The sequence below is a fragment of the Varroa jacobsoni genome, unplaced genomic scaffold (genome assembly GCF_002532875.2).
Source record: "Varroa jacobsoni isolate VJ856 unplaced genomic scaffold, vjacob_1.0 scaffold_1376, whole genome shotgun sequence".
Classification (NCBI taxonomy): domain Eukaryota; kingdom Metazoa; phylum Arthropoda; class Arachnida; order Mesostigmata; family Varroidae; genus Varroa; species Varroa jacobsoni.
Genome location: NW_019214278.1, coordinates 428,443 through 442,528, shown reverse-complemented (window position 1 = coordinate 442,528; position 14,086 = coordinate 428,443). Strand labels below are relative to the sequence as shown.

Sequence of the window (14,086 nt, the reverse complement as noted above, 5' to 3'; positions counted from 1 at the left end):
CACGAGAAATATCTACCTATGTTTTAGAGATTCCGGATTGATATTGTTCATAGATTCCTAATTGTATTTGTTCAGTGATAAAAATGAATTTTCATAAACATGAAACCTTTCCTTGGTATTATTTATATTCGACCGATAGGTACCGAAAATAAAACGGTGGTTTGTTTACTGGATATGCCGGTACGTAGAAAGTCGCCTAAGTACACCAAACAAAAATCACTTTTGGGTCTGCCAAAGCTGACAAGAGGGAGCTATTGTGGCAGAACACTGATGCACTGAGCGTATCTAGCGAGACTCGAGTGCGGAATTTTAGCATTTGGCGGATGAGCAGAGAAACAGACGGGATTTAGCACGGGATTTTCAGTTTCATCTGTTACAAATCGAGCATGAAAGTGGCCGGAATGAAAGAAATGAGATTGAATCGTTACTGCGGGATAGTATGAATAATTACACCGTTAGAATAGCAGGCCGTATGAGTCGTCAAGGTGAGATTGAAGTTAAGATGAAGACCTTTTCAATGACAGTGTATCTATTCCTAACAGCTCCCTTGAAAAGGCCTATTCATTGACAAACGTCCGATTTATTAAAACATATGATAGGCTTAAAGCCTATCATATACAGGCAAAAATTTTCACTATGCTGGACCTTCTAAATTCCGAATCGGGTTGTGAATAATTGTTTTGCTGTGGGACGGTTTTGCATCCTTTTGAATGTTTACTTCCTGTGTATAACTACTGCTTGCTGTCACTCAGTTCGCGACATATGACATAAATAAAGATCGACCGCGATTAAAATTCTTCGATTTGGTGGAGTCTTCCAAAAAGAAAATTATCTCGCTTCAACTTAGCAAGTTCTCTATGAGAAGGAAGTTAGTGCTTTTGGGCCGTATTAGATTTTACGCCTATTCAACATGCAACGATCACAAATATATCATGATCAGATAATTCACATTTTGTAAACACAATAGATATAATTCTCATAGAATTTCAGTAACTAACATTAACTACTTCACACATGTATGCAAGGCGTTCTCTAAAATATCTGTCTACAGTAACTCACATAACCGCTGGGTGGACTCAACAAAAAAAAGAGCATCAAAAACTGTTTCAACACTGTAAACGGAATCATTACCTTGGTCGTAAATCTTAACATTTATATATATTAGAGATCCTGCTAGTAAATAATTATATAACAGATGCTGCTTCGCATAAACCTAACAGGGCATCTCACATGTACGCCTCTCACGTATCATTTGCGGGAATTGGGCTGTCTTTACTTTGAACCCCTGTCATAAGGACTCTTGGGATACTATGAAAAATACCTAATTGCGATCAGCTACGTTAGTGACTATGTGTATCCCACTACGCCGTTGTTAAAAAAAAAACATTAATTTCGATTATTAGTTAATTTCGATTTTTATTATTATGATGCTGTTAAAAAATGGATACGCATAATAAATTAATCGAATCCTATATCAAATAGTTAAGCGGTTAGGCATTGATTCAGAGGGCTGGCCAGCACAAAATGAAACATGTCTATGTCCGATTTCGAACCCAGACTATATAAGTTTAGTCTGAACTTGAGTTTAATAGACAAGCATGTTGTTACTGCACTATCATGGGAACCGTATGCATAATAAGGTTAGCTGTTTTGTTTATGCAATGGACTACACTTACCAAAAGCAAAACCTGGAACCCCAGATGATAAAATTCAAAACAAGCTGTCAGACTCTAAAAATCATCCATAACTAACTGATCTCTATTGTTCTATAGAATAACAAAAAATAAGGTTTTTTTTATCTAATCACTTATATGGAATAATGGCCTGACGGCAGAACGGCCACTGCTGAGTCATTTGTTATTGGAGAACTTGAACGTGCGTCATATAGCCCGTAACTATCGCGACATTTGCAAACACAATTTTTGCCGTCACGAAATAGACATAAAAATAGAAAAACTCTGAAAGCCCTGAACGTATGGACCGCCAAAACACAATTCAAATTCTGTCACACGCTGGCTGGCCGGGTTCGAGCTAGATACATCCCGCTTACGAAAGAATCAACGCATAAGCTGGTACATTTGCTGCCCTGGAACAAATTATGGTGGACAAGTATAGGACATAAAACTGATGTTGCTTAGGGTTAAAAATACGCCCGAGAACATTTGTCAAAAAATATGTGCATTAAACATAATCAGTATTTGACGAGCGTACTTTGGCCGCATTGAGTCTGTCTAGCTACCTTCTTCTGTATCTATTTTGACGTCCGCTATCACTAGGGGAGCAGCTCTCGAAGAAGTCCCGTTCACGTGAGTTTGTTGTTAGCAGTGTTATTATTGTGGCCGGTCCCGCAAGTTCGATTTTTGCGCCGACATGCGCTTTCGAGCGAACGATCAATTTTGTGCACAGGTTTGGGACTCTGGGCGTGTCGTGATATATGATAACGTTACGGGTATGGTACTAGGCGAATATGTACCAGAAAGTCATCTACAATGTGCTGCCAACTGTGTTCGATGGGAGGTAGGTGAGCGGGAAGCTAGTGGACCTTTTGAAAAAAAAATATTCAGACGTAAACAACCGATTAAACTAACTCTATGAACGTTATTTTTTCATTGAAAGTGTGGTAGATCGGTTTTCTTTTATGTGGTTGTTAATTTGCAATCTTACGTAAGGGTACTATCCTATTATTCCATCAGAAAGAAAGTGCTTGATAGTTTATTAGTGAACGAACTTCCAACAAGAAGAGGTTTTTAGCAATAAATCAATAATCAAGTTTTGGTTTTTTTGAGTGTATAAAATCTCACTTGTGAAACACGCTAGGACAACAATACTGCTTATGCGTAAATTTTGTGTATACATAACGGTTTGTCTGAGTATATTGATTGACTTGTATAAAATAATAGAGTCAAACCTGAAATACGTTACTTTATATTCATACCGTTTTAATGAACACGTAGAAGAGGAAACTACCTGCACTACTATAGCTTTGTGTTTTGAATTTCACGTCCGATATCGTCATTCGGCATTCCTGCAAATAAGTGGCTCCTAGCACGAAACAAAGTCTGTCTATGCCCGGCCCTAAGATAAGCAAGCAAATCCGTTACCTACAAAGCTATCACAGGGACTGTACTGCTTAGTAGATAATAAACATCCCACAAATGATCGATTTTAAAATTCCTTTTAATCAAATAGCAATATTATTTTTTATCGCATTCTTTTAGGGAAATAACCTGCTTATTCTCGGGGGTCATGACGGAACGGTTATTATTTTCGATGCACTTGAAACAAAAGTGAAAGCATATTTGAAAAAAGTAAGTACAAAAAGCAAAATACGACTCTGTTCGTTTTAGATTATCCATCTACACTTGCATAAAGCGTATACTAAAAACGCATCTAAACGTGTTGATTGCCATTCGTAGACTTTACTGTGCGTATAGTGGTTATGTCAATGAATTGAGCAATGTTGGTGCCACATTTTTTTTCCAATGCAGTCAAATGTATCAGCTCAGAGATTTTATTTCTATTCCTACGTTCAAAAAACAAAACCTCGATACCATTCGGATTGTACATGTAGGTTCACGCTGGTGCCGTGGAGAATCTATTGGTCATTTCCGAACGCGTCCTTTCATGCGGTCAAGATGGCGCCATTCACGAATACCAGCTCATACAACAAAGTACGTAAAATAGTTAATGTTTTACTCATACTACTTTCATTATGGCTTATGTTACCAGAAAGGTCAATGTTACACATATTGTCTGCCTTTGTTTATCAGCAAAAAGTAGCCTGATCCAAACTGTGTCAAGGTTGATATGCCACTCGGCATCAGCGCGCACTTAATTGAAAATAGAGAAATTTGTAAAACCAGTGAAGATGAATCCTATGGTCAGCATGGTTTGCGCTTGCACCGGATATAGGTTGAACATATATCATCGTATATAATATATATGATATGAGAATAGAGCCATACTGTAGTTAACGTAATGATAGCACCTAAAATTTACTTAACCAACTTTAGTTCGCCTTCAATGGGAGCAAGCGTCCGAATCGAGGCCGCTTTACTCGTTAGCGGCAGTTAATGGGGGATCTCGACTGCTTGCCGCGTCGATATCACAGCTGCGGATGTTTGATGTTGACAAACGAACTCTGCTAAAGACAGTTACAACACAGCACGTATCTCCTATCAGGTTGGTGTATATCTGCAATAGAGAACAAAACTTGGTATATCTACAATGGAAAACAAATTACTTAAAATATAACTTCAACTCAGAAACTGTCTGTGAGAATACAGTGATGTTTATAATCAAACGACCTACCCCATAGAATTCTCATCATTGAAAGCCATTGAAGTAATGAAACAGAATGCGCAAACCCAAAAGTAGTTCAGACGAAGTGGCAAGGCCTGTGGCACTGTGCATATATTTTTGCAGGTTTTTACTCACAACTGAAGATTCGAAAGTCCTGAGCTGCGCAGATAGACACCTAGTTATTTGGAGTAAGAAGTTGCGGTGCAAATCGACATTGGTGCGTATGCCTATATTGAGCGCATGAACTAAACTTCGTTTATTTAATTTTATATGCCCCTTCACTGACATTTTTAACATAGCAACTGCGTGTCTTTAGCATGAGGTGAAGTAGGCGGTATTATTGTTATTAAACTTCGGTTATAAATCATGATTAACTTGTTCACAGGTAATATCTCCCAGCGAAGTGATATCACTTCAGAGCAGCGATAAGTGGCTTTGTGCCGTCTGCTCCGCTGGCGAATGTGTCGTGTGGACTCGCAATCCAGAAGGGGGTGATAATTCTGAACACGAATGGAAACGCAAGATAACAATACAGGTGGCCACAACCGACGCCACACCAGTGCAAATACATGAAGCACGTGTTATAAACTGCCAGCTATTGCTAGTCTATGGGCCATCGGGAAGGCCTCGTATAGAGATAGTACCTTTGCCTGTGAGAAACCATGTCCTCATTCGGGACGTAACCAGCAAGCCAATTCCAACATCTACAGACTTCGCAGGAGTTCCTGTAACACATGTAAACGAAACTTAGATTATATAAGAATAGCAAAAGTTTTGTATACTGCGGGTTAGTTTTTGTATTATATCTAATCTCCGTAAAACTGAAATAACGTGAACACTTCTAATGGCCTTGGATTCAGAGACATCTGAGTTTTAGCCAGTGCGAGTCTTACACTATAACCGTAAACTCGAGGAAGCAATGGGCGTGCATAATGCATTTCTATATTTCTTAAAGAAGTTGATCTCTCTAGAAAGAGAACTCTGTTTAGAATTCATGCGAGTCATAATTATCAAATGCTACCAGATATCATAATATATGCACTCTATTTGAACATGCTATGATTCGCCAAACATGATTCGTTTGACGGACTGTAAAATTTTAATTGTTACTTTCATCTTTTGACAGTACAAACCGTCTGCACCAAAAATAATCGGTCCTCTAAACGAGCGAGCACAAAACACTGCGAAAAGCGCACCTAATTACGAGGATCGTGATGAGGTTCCACTGGAAGAACGGTATGTCAGTGTGGACTATTCGGAGAAATTAAGGTGATAGCTATGCTTTTAACACTTTTTTTTTTAAAATTTATGCTGTATTTTATTTTGGCAAGTTACGCTGCAGTTTTGCTTTCTGAGTTTTTCGAAATCTTATCTTTCCGCAACCTTAAAAGTGGAAAAGCTGTATCTTTCGTTCTGGGTGATGACTTAGCATTATTTTATATACTTGAAAAATCAATTTATTCCGCAGTTAGCCTAATATTGCTATCGGTTAACTGCTTTTCAGGTTACTTGATGGGGGCTCCGATTCTGGAAAAGGGGAGGAACTAGACGACCAACCCCTTCTTAATCCGCGAACTGATAATATGGTTCATTTATTACTCCAAGGTCTACAGTCTAGCGATCGAACAATGTTGAATGCAGTTATATTCAGGCACGATCTTGAAGTCGTGAATAATACCGTTAAAAAACTTCCCGTCGATGCTATACAATTATTCATTAAAGAGCTGGAAAACAGGTACGTATATTTAGCACAGATATATAAGTTGATTAAAAAAAAAAACAGCTGTAGGACCGCAAGCGCTTATAAATATAGCTTTTTTCATCAACACATATGTACATTTAAAAAACGTTTTCGTTTGATTTCTCCGGCTATTATTGATTAACAACGAAACAATGAAAGATGGTAAGACCGTTTAAGTTTTCAAAATATAATTTGCAGATTGTTTTTTTTTTTATTTCAAATGCGCTTTCGATATTTCAGCATTTGTCGTAGATTGCACAGCAATTCAAATAGTGAAACCCATAATATTTATGAATTTGTCTTATACGCTGGGTTACAGGCTGCACTGTCGTCCAGGTTTTGTGGCACCTGCGCTACGTTGGACACGCTTTCTGTTGCTTCACCACAGTTCGTACCTTGAGTCATGCCCACAACTGCTGCAACCACTTCTTTACGTCTTACGAAGTCGATTAACATGTACCGATCGAGTAGTCGAGATCAAGTCTACACTTAATTCACTTCTAACTACAACGAGGTAAGCTGGGACAGTAGAAGGTGCGAGTTCAGTAGTGGGTATTACAGTTAGAAGACGCTACAATGCTACTGCAGCAAAAGCCACAAGCGATGCCTGGTGACCATGGAAACGATTCATACGCTAACCTCTTAAGAACGGTAAACTAGTTATAAAATATACATCATTTTTTTGCCTAAACTTTACTAAAACGTATAATGCTAATTCTTACTTTTTTTTTGGTACCAGATATCAGTCGCAGGTCGTCACTGATGCAGAAATTACCGTGGTGGAAGAAGATGACATTGCGTCGCCACTTGATTTGGAGGAGGCGAATTCGGCGGGTGAAGCTTCAAGTCCTGACGAAGGGCATGATGAGCTAGAGATCATGGAAGTCGAAGCGTGACCAATGTAGCAATAAAAAATAGAACATAATTTAGTGTAAGGTTTTGTATAGCGTAGGGTGAAAACGAAGATGAAATGACTACTGTAAAATTTGATGGTCATATGGACGACGGGGCATTTATTGTTGTTGTTGTAGGGCTCAGGGAGGAACATTATCTCTTATTATGAGTGCAGCGTTCGCAGGAGCAATCGCACGATTAAATGTAAAGTTTTTCTCTGTGACAGAATGCTTTTTAATACTCATTATGTAGCTTCAATGACAGGAGAGTGCTGTCTTTAGCAGTTTTCGCCGAAGACATTTATCTTTAGTCGGAATTCTATTATACATTAAACAAAAATAGAAATATGTAAGACATAACGAAAAAGAACTAATTTTGACAAATAATTTGTCCTTAAGCCAAGATATAGTAAGTTTGCTTTGATCGTGTAGAATAAATAGATAGATCGCATTAAGTTTTTATCTAATTTCTCCCAGGGCTGTTATGTATAATCCTACCATAGCATTTTTCATCACAGTTTGCCTCGCAAAATAAATTATATGTTGACATTGGCTAAAAGATGGTTAGTTTCTAGTACTAGTCATGTCAACGTGTGTCCTCGATAAACAGATATGTGTACATGCGATGCAGGTACACTAAACGGATGTCCTTTTTAATGTGTTGATTATCCGTTAATATCAAGTTATTTAAAGGCCTTTTACTGTGCTCCGATCATAATTAGAATACGTGCCAATAAAAGTTTGATCCTTCAGAACCAACAAAACAACATCTGTAAAGAATAAAATAACTCTCATTGACCATATAAGTTTGTAGAAAGTTAGTCAGATATTTTAAATCCCAAATACCTAAGGCAAAGGCGCTTATTTTAATATTTACTTTCAACTGGAAGAAACATTTCTTAAATGGTTGTAAACGTATTTTGAAGTTTAGTGGTTCGCGGATAGCTTTTAATTGAGTCCAACGAACGGGATGTAGCATTAAGTTAGTTTAAATGGCTGATGTCTGAGATGCTGTCTATCTTTTCTGGCTCCGCTGCAGCTTTTACCGTTTGTAATAGTCCAATCTAGTGAAGCACACATGGCTAGAAAGGAACAAACCCGAGTCGTCGAAAGATGGCGACCGCAGCAGACGGCGTTGGCGCCAAAAATTTAAAGCAGACGCCGACGCCTTTTTGAGTTTCGCGTTATACGTTCATTCGGAGCTTACAATGTCACTGGGGGGAGAGATCCTATGTATCTTGTAATGTTATCGTTGTGTTTATAGTGAGTGTCGGCTATATGGCAGTAACCCTTAATCACAGAGCCACCGTGTTTATGTGCGTTACGTGTTCAAGCCTATAGGATCTACGCCAAAGGAGATATTCAGATTGAATTGATGCAGTCGTTGTAAGAACAATCAAGGGTGTTGAAAATAGACATGAAGGATTTAGACCAACAACAGGGACCGTCCTCAAGCCAGGCACAGTCCAGCCATAACGACGCAGAGGTGAGAATCAAATGTATTAAAAACAAGTCATACAGCAAACTGCCTGTGTTTCGTCAAGGAATTCAGAGGGCTTATCGAAAAAGGTTTTTCAAATCTATAACATCGACGGAAAACATTCGGAGCCACTGAGAAAACTGAACAAACTACAAATTAAAGCAAAGTCACTAGCTCACCACAGAGACCCTCCTGTTACAGACACTTATTTTCGCCAGTTGTTATGAGCCGGCGCGCCTTCACTACCCGACAGGCGAACAACCAGAGACGCCAGAGCAAATTACACTCTGTATAGGATTCATTTCTAGATACATCTGCTTATCGACATGTCACAGTCGGTTGCGGTGAGCGAACCGTGTCTTGGATTGAGAGGCGTTTACTTCGAAAGGCAAACGCTGCCTAGCGAATGGTCGATTATGGGACATGCTGACAAAAGAGCGACAGCAATAGCCTAAAGGCATCATAGAACCCAATAAATGATAAAGAAGTTACAGTGAACATTGAGTACCACTCTTCGATAACCATATTAAAGTTAAAATGGTTGTCTAAACAAGTATATCAAATGATCAAAACATTCAAACGAAATCGGGCCCCATAAAATGCCTTCATATGTCCAACTCGTATCTTTACCACTTCTCTAGTCTTAGATTAGATTATTCTAAATTAGTATCATTTGTGTTTTTGTTTCTTTATTCCACGTAGTTTCGTGTCAAATGGCGGAGTCTAACCTGACGGTTATATCGTAACGCATACGGAAATATTGTTAGTAAATTTTCGACGTCACTGTCACACTGTTAACATTCTACTCGATATTTTTTTTCTTGTTTTGAGCACGACTTAGGTCTTCGCACAATTTCACGGCTGCCTGTACATAATAATTTCCTTTTTGATGAAGATATTCATAAATTTCAACTGCATTATATGTGTAATGCTTTGCGTATGGATAAGTGCATTGATGTTTAGTGGATGCTCTCGTAGTTCTTTTTACGTATCAAAAATGCCATAGAAATGTGTATTTCTTTTCCTAGCTGCGTAGATTTATTTTATCCGTCGTTTTTTTTCTAATTCAAGGTTCTCAAATTAGGCGCGCGGAACGAGTGCAATTATTGTTATGGGCGAAGCCATAATTTTTAATTTTTTTATGACTATCTTTGCCGGTTAAAGCATTTCAAGTATTTAAACGTGGCTTGATGCGATTTATAGAGGCAATTTAGATAGAATGCTCAATTGCCTGATCAGTATATTTATTATTTCAAAACTGCTTACTTACTGGCAGCTGGAAGCTGGTATTGTTTTTTTTGACCGTTGATAATACCACTGTTGTTAATAAGTTAGAAACCTGCACCTAATTGCGTGTTGTAAAGATTCACCTACACGGACTGTACGTCTCAGCGTTTACTGAAATCTCTTTTTCTTAATCACAATGTAGAGCAAGCAAAGTTCATCTGCTGGCTATGATTGTCTCCCAAATTGTTTCCCGATAGCATAAATAAATTATAACTAGACGTATTCTAACCCGCGTTACCACGTTTTCTATGTGACTATCGACTACCATTAGGGTGCACCCGTGTCACCTCAAATGAGAAAAGCAGGTGGCCGTCGCAAGAACCTCGAGTGTCCCGGCTGTGCGAAAGCATACTCATCAGTCGTCAGCCTTCAGGAGCACATTCGTAGAGCCCATCCAGATGTCTCCAATGAACTTCATAACATTGTTAAGGTGAGAGAATACCCTACAGTGTTATATGCAGTATTAGTGTCGTCCAAAATTTAACGGTATTTTTCGTAGGATGCGAACTAACACGCTTCTTCCGTACTTACTTCCACAGGCAGGACAGTGGCGTTGTACGCAGTTCCCCTGTGTTATGGGGGCTGCAGGCTGCATGGAGGTGTGCAAAAGCCGTAATGAGCTCTTAAGACATTTGGAGAGTCATCATGGTATTGTGGTGAGTGAACAAACCTTTATAACCTTTGCTGCAGTAACATAAATGCGGCTACTCGATTTGGCGTAATAGATTACTCTTGTGACAAGCAAATGCTGGGTCTGACTAATGTCGCAACAAATACTACCCGAATGAGGGGTTGCCCAATGCCCCAGTTTTATTAACCTTATCTATTATAGTTTCAATATCTAGCAGTTCATTCTTGTTGGTCTCGTTTTGTAGGTGGACTGGATTGAAAGTCGTTTCCAATCGTTGTCTGAATTTGACGCCTATCGGGTTAGTTTGAGGAGTAAAGGCCACTTTTTAATTAAAGCCACGTCGCGACGTAAAGGTCGCACAGAATCCGAAGAACCATTTATCCTTTTTCGGTGTAATCGTGAAGGCCAAAAGGTTGACCGGAAGAATCGGGGCGACAGCCGAAACAGCATCAAGATTGGGACCTTTTGCACTGCGTACCTTAAGATTTTCTTTCAAAAGGATGACACGATCCGATGTATGGGTTCGTTGACACATTGCAATCATAATATTAACTACAAAGTAAAGCAGCTTGACGGGAACATTTCGGGCCGGTTACAAGTAATCGACGATGACGACCCTGAGGCTGAGGGAGTTCAGATGGAGGCCGTTGAGGGAGCTGAGGAAGGTCAGGTGCCCATGGAGGAAATGCAGGTTATGCAGGCCGAAGGCATACAAGATGGCGAAGTTCAATACCAGATGGTACGGCCACCGCCGCGCGAGATGCACGTGGTACATGAGCAGATACCCGACGAAATGGCCGCTGACGGTGAAGAGGCTGGACACCACATGGAACAACACCAGGTTCAAATGCAGACAAGTGAACATGAGAACGAAGGGCCGATGCTGGTCGTCACCCAAGAGGACTGTAGTGCTCATCAAAGTCTGAATGCCCTTGTAGAAGACTCGATTTGGAAGATGCAGATGATTCAAAGTGAACGCAGTGGTCAACGCCTCATTTTTTATGCTGACGCTTTGCAGCAGATGATCCGCGCGGCACACGAAACGATCTCGAAAACGATTATGGACCATCTACAGAGAAATAAACGACGACAAGCGCTTGCTAACCAGCAAATTCAGCAGACTCAAATGCAGCATATGTAGATAAACTTTTCTTAATCATTTCCTGAATAAAAAAGAAAATGGCATACACGGGATGGTTCCATGAAGATTTGCGTTTCATAGCCAAAAATTAAGACTAATTGCTCCTTGGATTGCGGTACCGAACATCGAAAATAACGTGATACGCTGTTTCTTGACGAAACCATTATCTATAACGAAATAGCCATGTATGCACGTCCAATGGGGCATGTAAAGTAGGTGTATATAATAACAATAATAATATTTATTATCATTACTTATACATGATAACATATTTACCTTTATTACTATGCAAATAAATGCGTAGCTCGGTAATTAAGCGAACGGGTAATTAATTCGTTTGTATACGCATAATAATATCAAATCCCTCGGAATATATGCAACTTGAAACTATAGTCAACATCTAATATTGTTTCATTAAGAATTTTTTGAAAAAAACATGTGCGCTTTCCGACGCAAAAGGGCGAGTAAATAAGAAGCGGTAGAACGAACAACATTGAAGGTTATGCTATAAATAATATTTTAAAGTAAAAAATATTGTCAGTACTAGTGGCCAAAAGAAATTGCCCCAAAACTTTTATAAAGTTCATCTACTAATTGAACAGTAATTATTAAGATTAAATTCGATATTTTGATTGACTCCTTTGATTAGGTTGGTCTTTCGTACATTGTACATAAATAATTCATATGAGTCATGAGTCGCGTAAAAATATTTAAAAATTTTAAGAGTACACATGTGCCGACCTTCAGTTGATACAATAAATGAGCTACGAACTGTATAGGTAAGAACTAAGGAACTTAATGCTAAAGGCAGAGAGTCCAAAGTGTAACTAATAAATGCCCATCAAGAAGAAGCACTTGAATTTTAGCGTCGAGCTAGACTATATTTGAGCAAGCGTGGTCCAAAATGGTAAAAAAAGCAATAAAAAGTGCTTTCTTCAATCATCTCGCATCATGCTTAAATATTAAATAAAGAAACTCAACGGGAATTAATGTATCTCTCAACTTGTTTGTTCTGCCTTAGTGTGTTAACGGCATACGCAATTTGGAAATCGAAATAGGGAACGAAAGGATTTACGATTCAAATTAGGTTGCGATTTAGAAACTTACCCCGCATCTTTATCAATTAAATGGCATGGATAAATGGAAAAAACAACCCTTTCTAACATTTTCTTTAAACTAGATAAAGTAAGATGGTTGCAGTCATAGGAACTACAAGGTAAAGAGAACATAAGTGAAAAGGAACCCGGTGTAATAACCTGTTGAAAATGGTGTTTGGAGTCAAAGTCCTAAATGTGTATTAAAATACGACCTTATAGTAAATTATTATATTTAAATTTGCACGATGAAGCTGTGAATAATTGTTAAATTGTTATAATAAAGTCACAGTCTCAAAAATGCTTTCACAGAAAAACCCATTGAGAAAAATTAATTGATGATTCATTACCGAAAAACCAACTGTATATACTTTTCGAATGAATGTATCAACACGAGAACAAAGATTCGAGCGAAACATCAACGTGTGTATGACATACTAAATTAACTGTGAAATAAGCAGCTCTGTTTATTTCACAGTTGAATACATTTTTTTGAAGTTTTAATAAAACAAAAATCCTATTATAAAATTAATATAATAAAAAGGTTTTTCCTTCTTATCTAGCAATTTTGCATATTCACTGTCATAAGTTTTTTATAAACAGCAGAAGCAATTACTATAGTGTTTTACTTCTAGTGTGATGTCATATTTGCCTTAGATATAAAAAAAATTTAATCAAAACGGTGGCAGTCCATTTACACCGGATAGTTGACTCCCTCAGCAAAGTAATTGCAGTTAAGCAAATTGACTTAGAGTTCCCGAAAGAAATGGAGGTAAAACTTCTCCTACGATCTAAAGCGAGTGTAAGTTTTCTATTAACATTGTAGCTGAATAGCTGATGCTGGTGATAGAAAGAGAAAGGAAGGTAGCCAAGGTAGCAAGGATAGAACAAGACAATGGCTTAAATGAAAGCGGGTCGTGGAAGAACTACAAGTAGATAACGGACGGAGTAATAATAAAAAATCATTGCAGCGGGGTAAAAAGAATAGTGCAGCAAAGCAGTTGCCGAGTAGATTTGAACTTACTTGAGGCTAGGTCAAATAAAAAAGTGCAACGCTATGGAGTAGCATTCAATGCATATATGTATATAGTGGGAAGCAGATGCAAATAAAAGATAAGAAAGCGTCTAAACTTGTTGATAAGCGTCTAAAATGTACGTGTGCATCTCAGGCCACAAGGTCCATATATTAAGTATATATAACTAGTATAATCGTTGATCATCAAAAAGAGTTATTATAGCAAGAACGCTACTTGCTCTACAGTTTTTTTGAGCAAAATTAATAAGTCGTCGAGATAAATATATTTACACTTAGTATTTTTTTTTAAAAAACGTTTTCATTTAAGAAAATACAAAGGCTATATATAAATCCATCGTATGAGCATACAAATTGAAATTATCACTGTGGTGAAAATACTCTGAAAATTGAAACGTTCTCTGAAGTAACTGTGTATGATTCCACTGCCGCCACAAAATATTAAGTTACATTCAAGTTAAAGGTTTTAAATAAATATTCGGAA

The 14,086-nt window shown here is 38.1% G+C and overlaps 2 protein-coding genes across 3 annotated transcripts; both read left to right on the top strand.

The window, feature by feature from the left end:
• The first annotated feature begins 1,468 nt into the window (after positions 1–1,468).
• LOC111269299 (WD repeat-containing protein 43) lies at positions 1,469–7,165 on the top strand. The gene is made up of 10 exons (XM_022848765.2): positions 1,469–2,517; positions 3,219–3,308; positions 3,572–3,671; positions 4,014–4,182; positions 4,426–4,519; positions 4,688–5,038; positions 5,429–5,538; positions 5,807–6,037; positions 6,363–6,557; positions 6,783–7,165. The coding sequence occupies exons 1-10, from the start codon at positions 2,371–2,373 to the stop codon at positions 6,937–6,939; spliced, it is 1,644 nt and encodes a 547-aa protein (XP_022704500.1). The 5' UTR covers positions 1,469–2,370; the 3' UTR covers positions 6,940–7,165.
• A 625-nt stretch (positions 7,166–7,790) lies between these two features.
• On the top strand, positions 7,791–12,477 carry LOC111269300 (uncharacterized). Of its 2 annotated transcripts, none has more exons than XM_022848766.2 (4): positions 7,791–8,422; positions 9,975–10,133; positions 10,243–10,359; positions 10,579–12,477. In XM_022848766.2, the coding sequence occupies exons 1-4, from the start codon at positions 8,354–8,356 to the stop codon at positions 11,473–11,475; spliced, it is 1,242 nt and encodes a 413-aa protein (XP_022704501.1). In that variant the 5' UTR covers positions 7,791–8,353; the 3' UTR covers positions 11,476–12,477. The 2 variants fall into 2 exon arrangements, with proteins under 2 accessions (XP_022704501.1, XP_022704502.1); XM_022848767.2 differs by lacking the exon at positions 7,791–8,422 and adding an exon at positions 9,119–9,178.
• Positions 12,478–14,086: the final 1,609 nt, after the last annotated feature.

Excerpts from the sequence above, each read along its gene's own strand:
- LOC111269299 (XM_022848765.2), top strand. The coding sequence starts at position 2,371 with ATGCGCTTTCGAGCGAACGATCAATTTTGTGCACAGGTTTGGGACTCT. Across the intron at positions 2,518-3,218 it reads CCAACTGTGTTCGATGGGAG|GGAAATAACCTGCTTATTCT; the intron begins GTAGGTGAGCGG and ends GCATTCTTTTAG. Across the intron at positions 6,038-6,362 it reads ATTAAAGAGCTGGAAAACAG|GCTGCACTGTCGTCCAGGTT; the intron begins GTACGTATATTT and ends GCTGGGTTACAG.
- LOC111269300 (XM_022848766.2), top strand. The coding sequence starts at position 8,354 with ATGAAGGATTTAGACCAACAACAGGGACCGTCCTCAAGCCAGGCACAG. Across the intron at positions 10,134-10,242 it reads AACTTCATAACATTGTTAAG|GCAGGACAGTGGCGTTGTAC; the intron begins GTGAGAGAATAC and ends TTACTTCCACAG. Across the intron at positions 10,360-10,578 it reads AGAGTCATCATGGTATTGTG|GTGGACTGGATTGAAAGTCG; the intron begins GTGAGTGAACAA and ends CTCGTTTTGTAG.